Source organism: Chiloscyllium plagiosum, chromosome 20, assembly GCF_004010195.1.
Source record: "Chiloscyllium plagiosum isolate BGI_BamShark_2017 chromosome 20, ASM401019v2, whole genome shotgun sequence".
Lineage (NCBI taxonomy): Eukaryota > Metazoa > Chordata > Chondrichthyes > Orectolobiformes > Hemiscylliidae > Chiloscyllium > Chiloscyllium plagiosum.
The window spans coordinates 61,472,651-61,480,148 of record NC_057729.1 but is presented as its reverse complement, the minus strand read 5'-3'; the positions used below and the strand labels follow the sequence as shown (position 1 = coordinate 61,480,148).

At 43.6% G+C, this 7,498-nt stretch overlaps 1 protein-coding gene across 1 annotated transcript in view; it reads right to left on the bottom strand.

The window, feature by feature from the left end:
* LOC122559891 (fer-1-like protein 4) overlaps nt 1–7,498 on the bottom strand; it is a 349,022-nt gene that overhangs the window by 257,813 nt on the left and 83,711 nt on the right. Inside the window, exon 16 of the mRNA XM_043709999.1 lies at nt 379–487. Coding sequence (XP_043565934.1) covers nt 379–487 — 109 coding nt within the window. The remainder of the gene's footprint in view (nt 1–378; nt 488–7,498) is intronic.

Below are 7,498 nucleotides of genomic sequence, written 5' to 3'. Positions count from 1 at the left end.
TTTTTTTTAGATTAGATTACTTACAGTGTGGAAACAGGCCCTTCGGCCCAACAAGTCCACACCGACGTGCAACCCACCCATACCCCTACATTTACCCCTTACCTAACACTATAGGCAATTTAGCATGGCCAATTCACCTGACCTGCACATCTTTGGACTGTGGAAGGAAACCGGAGCACCCAGAGGAAACCCACGCAGACACGGGGAGAACGTGCAAACTCCACACAGTTAGTCGCCTGAGGCGGGAATTGAACCCGGGTCTCTGGCGCTGTGAGGCAGCAGTGCTAACCACTGTGCCACCGTGCCGCCCACAAATATACTCTTGTTACATTCACAGCTGCAATTTCATTCACAACATCAATAAAGACAAGTTCTTACCTATGGACACTTCAAAGGTGAGAGCCCGCGACCCCACTGAAGAGTCGATCATGGTTGCCTCAAAAAATGAAGCAAACAGCAGGAATTCCTCCTTCTCCCCTGCAATAGACTGAACAGAAAATGCAATGAATTTCAATGTTGTCATTATTAACATTCTTCTTAACATTTCAGTCTGCTAAATCGAGCCAAGACATCTAAGTGGTCGTATCACACAGTGGGGTGCTATTCTTCCAGTGCTATTGTCATCAGGAAAAGTTAATGAGGATCAAGTCAAATAGATTAATTTTCCTTGTTTGTCTTCATTCTACCAGATGGAGGACGAGTTAAATGGAAGGCAACTACATCCTGCAGCAGTTGCCTCACTCAATCATTACTGGTGATGGGTGTAGTCATTGTAACAAGGTCAGCCAGGTAGACCTCATGGAATATATGAGTTCCCTGATTGGGACTGTCAATTGGTTCAATCAGGAAGCTCTAGCTGACAGATATAAATAGGAGTGTCTGAGGTTCTGTTCACTTTGAGAGCTGGCTCTAAGGAAGCCAGAGCAGTGTCAATTATGTGTTAATAAAGGGTGACTTAATGACAGGATATCAGATTCTGTGGAGTTATTTGAATGGGCACTGAAATTTGAACACAGAGTACATTTGGTCTTTATCCTGCACTCAAATTCACTTTTGAGATGGAGCAATCTAAAGCACTTGCTTTCCTAAATGTGCTTGTTAAGAAATCTGCTAATGGATTTTTCATTACTGTCTAATGCAAGCTCACTTTCACCAGTCATAATGCATTGTGATTGGTAAAGGTCTAAGACTCATCTATTTGCATAAGTTACAAACTTGACGCAGAAAAACCGAGTACCTCAAATCTATCCTACAGGACAAGGATTCTAGAAGTTGGGAACTTATGTTGCAGTTATACAGGACATAGGTGAGACTGCACTTGGAGTATTCTATTCGATTTTGGTTACTTTGATTTAGGAAGGATGTTATTAAACTGGAAAGTGTGCAGAAGAAATTTACAAGGATGTTGCCATGACTCAAGGTTATGAGTTACAGGGAGAAGCTGGGCAAGCTAGGACTTTTTTCTTTAGAGCATAGGAGACTGAGGGGGAATCTTACAGAAGTTTATAAGATCGTGAGAGGCATAGAAAGAGTGAATGCAATCAGTCTTTTTCCCAAGGTTGGGGAATCAAGGATTAAAGGGCCTCAGTTTAAGGTTAGAGGGGAAAAAAATAAAAGGGAACCTGAGGGGCAACTTTTTTTACAGAGGGTGGTACAAATATGGAATGAGTTGCGAGCGGAAGTGGTTGAGGTGGGTACATTAACAACAATTTAAAAGGCATTTGGACAAATACATGCATTGGAAAGATTTAGAAGGATATGGGCCAAGTGCAGGGAAATGGTGTTAGCGACAATGGACGTTTTGGTTGGCATGGATCAGTTTGGGCCAATAGGCCTGTCTCTGTGCTGTAGGACTCTATGGCAATGGCTATCATGATCAGATCATTATTCACTGTGTATTATGCAAAATCACAAATGGTTCTGAAAAATGTCCAGTGCCATTCAAATTATCCTAGAAAGGCAACATATCTCAATGATTTAAACAAGCTGAGCAAACTGCTTTATGCTTCTCCTCTTCAGTAATTATGAAAGTGGCATTTTCTGCTAAAAGGATACTTCCAAATAACTCATTTTGCCTTTCCCACAATTAAGCAGCGTCTTGTAGGAATTTTAGTGCCAAAGCAATGCCTGATACATCAGCTGAATGTCAAAATGACTGGTTGATCTAACAGCATGTTTCTTCCTAATTGGCAGGGTGCAAACCATAGTCAATAAGCCCACATCTTACAAAACCCAAAACATCACCTAAGAGATATGATTCCACAATTGGGCAGCATTTACTGAATAGCCCTGGGTGTGCTAACAGCCTCTATCACACCACTTTGAGATGATCAGTCAAGCTTGCAACATGGCTTATTAAAAATGACATAACTTCATTCATAGACACCTGCGCTCTGTGAAAAAAGGAACAGTTTCAAGACTTGCACATTTTTTTGAATTACAGTGCTTCTGTGTCAGGGAGCTTTTTCTACAGCAAGGCTATATTAGACTAAGTATGGGATCAAGGAGCACTGGAAAAAAAAATGCAGTCAATGGGTAACAGGGGAAAGCTCTCCACTGGTTGGTGTCAAACTGGCACACAGGAAGATGGTTGTGGTCAGTTGGGAATCAGTAACTGCTCAGTTACTGAAGCAATCTGTGTTAATCTGCAGCAAGAACCTCCTAAATCTCTTCTCAAAAACTGCAGTTACTATAAAGGAACTTGGTGAAACTACTATAACTAGGGAGATAGTATTACGTAAACTGATGGGTCCTAATGGCCTGCACCCTAGGGTAGTATAGAGGGTGGCAGCAGAGATAGTGGATGTTTTAGTTAAGAATTTCCAAAATTCCCTGGATTCTGGAAAGGGACCAGTGGATTTGAAACATCATTATTCATTGAATTGAATAGAATTAAATAATTTATCGTCTCCTGCATTCAATATAAAATACAGAGCAAAGTGCGTACAGTTGCCATGCAAAGGCCCCATTCTCATTAACTTAAAATAAAATTTAAAGAAATAAAGAAACATAACTGAAAGAGAATCCAACTTTTCCTTTTCTGCTGTTACAGCCCCACTTTGTGCCTCACCAGCCTACACCATGCTGCCACCAGGGGTCAACTCCAATCAGAAGCAAGAATCCTGCTCCAGGCTTCACAGTTCGGTCGACTCTATAGCCATGCTGCCTCTGAAGATGCTGCTGCTGCTGTTCCGAAACCCATCAAAGTTGTATCAGGTAAGGTTGAGTGAAAACTAAGTAAAACTGAGAAAACGGAAAGAAGAAAAAGTAGACAGAAAGGACAAGCCTGGGCACAGTAGCCTGGACACTGCCTACTCTGCTGCCGCCAGCCAAAAAGTGGGAAACTATAGACCAGTTAGTTTGACTTCTGTTGTGGAGAAATTGCTGGAGTCAATCACAAAGGAGGAGATAACTGAACACTTGGAAAAACAAAACTCAATTCACTAGTGTCAGCACATGAAGGACAAGTTGTCCTTGACAAACTTGCTGGAGTCACTTGAGGATGCAGCGATGTGTCCAACAGATTCGCCATCCTCTCACTAAAGAAATTTCTTCTCATCTCAATTCTGAAGAGTCATCCCTTCACTCAGAGGCTATTCCCTCAGGTCCTAGTCTCTCCTAGCGGAAAAATCTTCTCCACATCCACTCTATCCTGACCTCTCAGTATTCCGTAAGTTTCAATTAGATCTGCTCACCCTTTTAAGCTCCATCAAGTAAAGAGCCAGAGTCCTCAAGTGCTCCTCATATGACAAGCCCTTCATCCCTGGAATCATTTTTGTAAACTTCCTCTGAACCCACCACAATGCCAACACATCCTTTCTTAGATACGGGGCCCAAAACTGCTCTCAACATTCCAAATGCAGTCTGACCAAAGCCTTATATAGCCTCAGCAGGTCATCCTTGTTTTTGTATTCTAGCCCTCTCGAAATGAGTGCTAATATTGCATTTGCCTTCCTACCTGCCAAGTGAACCAGCACATAAGAGAATCCTGACCAGGCCTTCCAAGACCCTTTGCGCAGATTTCTGAAGGCTTTCCCTGTTTAGAAAATAGTCTTTGCCTCTTGGGGTTAGCATGGATGGACATTTTGGTCGGCATGGGTCAGTTTGGGTTGAAGGGCCTGTCTCCGTGCTGTAGGACTCTATGACTCTATAACTAGATGACTTTATTCTTCCTACCAAAACGTATAACCTCACACTTCCCCGCACTGTATTTGCATCTGTTACTTCTTTGCCCACTCTTCTTGCCTGTCCAAGACTTTTCGCAGTCACCCCACTTCCTCAAAACTACCTGTCCCTCCACCTATCTTTGTGTCATCTGAAAACTTAGCGACAATGCCCTCAGTTCCTTTACCCAAATCTTGAACATATAATGGTCCCAAAACTGACTCCTGTGGAACTCCACTGGTCACCAGCTACCATCCTGAAAAACACCCTTTATCCCACTCTCTTTTCTTTCATTTTCAATTGTCACCAGGTCTCTGAGGGTGCCTCTATTTTCAGATGCTCCCACAACTGTCTTTCTGCTGCAGCAGCCACATTCTCTAATGAAGCTGGGAGATGGACATTTTTGCACAGCCTTTCATTGCCATCCTGCCTCATGAGCCTTATCCCTCTCCTTCATAGGGGGAAATGTAAAGTTAGAGAATTAGAATCTCAATCCCATGTAACGTTGTGCCTCTGTGCACAGGCTCAGAATCTGCATTTTGCTAAAGTCAACCCAATGTAAATCCTAGAATCGCTACTATGTGGAAACAGTCCATTTGGCCCAACAAGTCCACTCTGACCATCCAAAGGGTAACCCACCCAGACCCATTCCCCTGACTAATGCACCTAACCTACACATCCCTGAACACTAATGGCAATTTAGAATAGTACAGTGTGGAAACTTGCCTTTCGGTCCAACAAGTCCACACCAACCCTCTGAAAATTAACCCACCCAGACCCCTTCCCCTTCCCTATTGCACCTAACCAACACATCCCAATATAATGGGCAATCTATTGTGGCCAATTCACTAATGTGCAAATCTTTGAATTGTGGGAGGAAACCAGAGCACCCAGAGGAAACAGACACGGGGAGAATGTGCAAACTCCATACAGACATTTGCCCAAGATTGGAATTGAACGCGGGTCCCTGGCACTATGAGGCAGCAGTGTTAACCACTTAGCCACCATAGTAAATAGGTCAAAGAGGAAACTTCATCTTATTCATTCATGGGATCTGGGTGTTGCCACAAAGATTAGCCTTATTATCTATTCCTAACTGACCCAGTCAGCAGATAAGAATCAATCACATTATTATGGGTCTGGAATCATATGTAGAGAATAGAATATTTCTTTTCCTAAAAGACAATGGTGAATCAGATTGGTCTTTATGACAATTCAGCTCACTCTTCCTGACACTAGCTTTCAATTCAGGATTTTTATGAATTAATTAAACTTAAATTCAACCAGATGCTGGATTTGAACCCATGCCCCCAGAGGTTTATATGGTTACACTCTTCCAATGATAGTAGGACTACACCACCATTGTCCTTTAGCAAGATGAATTGTTGGAGAAAAGATTGATGGACATCTCAAAGAGCTGGGACAGTTGGTTATTTTATGGAAAAGTGGGAAGCTTGATGGGCATAAGAGTCATCTTCCATCTCTAAAGGTACTTGAATGCTACGAGGTCACCAATGGGAATTGGTAAAAGAAATGGTCCAAACCTTTATCTCTTTTGGCAACTTAGAGCTGAGGGAATGGAAGCTAGGGCAGTTGCATGGTCCTCTTGCAGGACGTGGGAGGTAAGGGTCACTGCTACTGTTCGTGCTGACTTCACCTGCAAGAAGTACACCCAACTCCAGCTCCTCATAAACCGCATTAGGGAGCTGGAGCTGGAACTGGATGAATTTTGGGTCATTCAGGAGGCTGACGAGGTGATAGAGCGGGGTTATAGGGAGTTAGTCACACCTAAGTTACAGGATAATGGTAGCTGGGTGACCGTCAGGAGAGGGAAAGAGAATTGGCAGTCAGTGCAAACCTTTGTGATGATCTTTGCATACTCACTGTCCACTGGGTAGTACCAGATGATTGGAGGGTGACAAATATTATTCCCTTGTTCAAGAAAGGGAACAGAGATAACCCTGGGAATTACAGACCTGTCAGACTTATATCATGGTGGGCAAGTTATCGGAGAGGATTCTGAGAGACAGGATTTATAATATTTGGAAAAGCATATTTGATTAGAAATAGTCAACATGGCTTTGTGAGGGGCAGGTCATAAGCCTAATTGAATCCTTTGAGGATGTGACAAAACTCTGATGAAGGTAGAGCAGTAGATGCGGTGGATTTGAATTTTGACAAGATTCCCCATGGTAGGCTCATTCAGAAAGTAAGGAGGAATGGGACACAGGGAAATTTGGCTGCCTGGACACAGAATTGGCTGGCCCATAGATGACAGAGGTGGTAGTTGATGGAAAGTGAACAAGATAGATAAGTCCCAGGGCTGGACCAGATATCCAAGGTTACTACAGGAAGCGAGGAATGAGATTGCAACATATCTGGAAATGATCTTTGCATTCTCACTGTCCATGGGTGTAGTACTGAATGATTGGAGGAAGGTAAATGTTGTTCCTCTGTTCAAGAAAGGGAATCGGGAAATCCTAGGAATTACAGACCAGTCAGTCTTACGTCCATGGTAAGCAAGGTACTGGAAAGGATTTTGAGAGATAGGATTTATAACTATTTGGAAAAACATAGCTTGATTAAAGGTAGTCAGCATGGCTTTGTGAGGGGCAGGTCATGCCTCACAAGCCTTATTTAGTTCTTTGAGGGTGTGATGAGACAAGTTGACAAAAGTTGAGCAGTGGATGCGGTGTATGTGGATTTCAGTCAGGCATTTGATAAGGTTCCCCAACATAGGCTCATTCAGAAAGTAAGGAGGTATTCAAAGTTTGTGCGAAGATTTGTAGCTCGGGTGCTCGTTGTTGTGGTTCTGTTCGCCGAGCTGGAAGTTTTTGTTGCAAACGTTTCGTCCCCTGGCTAGGCGACATCATCAGTGCTTGGGAGCCTCCTGCAAAGCGCTTCTTTGATGTTTCCTCCGGTGTTTATAGTGGTCTGTCCCTGCCGCTTCCGGTTGTCAGTTTCAGCTGTCCGCTGTAGTGGTTGGTATATTGGGTCCAGGTCGATGTGTTTGTTGATGGAGTTTGTGGATGAATGCCATGCCTCTAGGAATTCCCTGGCTGTTCTCTGGGGAGAAAGTGAGGTCTGCAGATGCTGGAGATCAAAGTTGAAACTTTATTGCTGGAACAGCACAGCAGGCCAGGCAGCACCCAGGGAACAGGAGATTCGACGTTGCGGGCACAGGCCCTTCATCCTGAAGACGGGCCTGCGGCCGAAACTTCGAATCTCCTGATATTCCTGAAGAAGGGCCTGTGCCCGAAACGTCGAATCTCCTGTTCCCTGGATGCTGCCTGACCTGCTGTGCTGTTCCAGCAATAAAGTTTCAACTTTGACC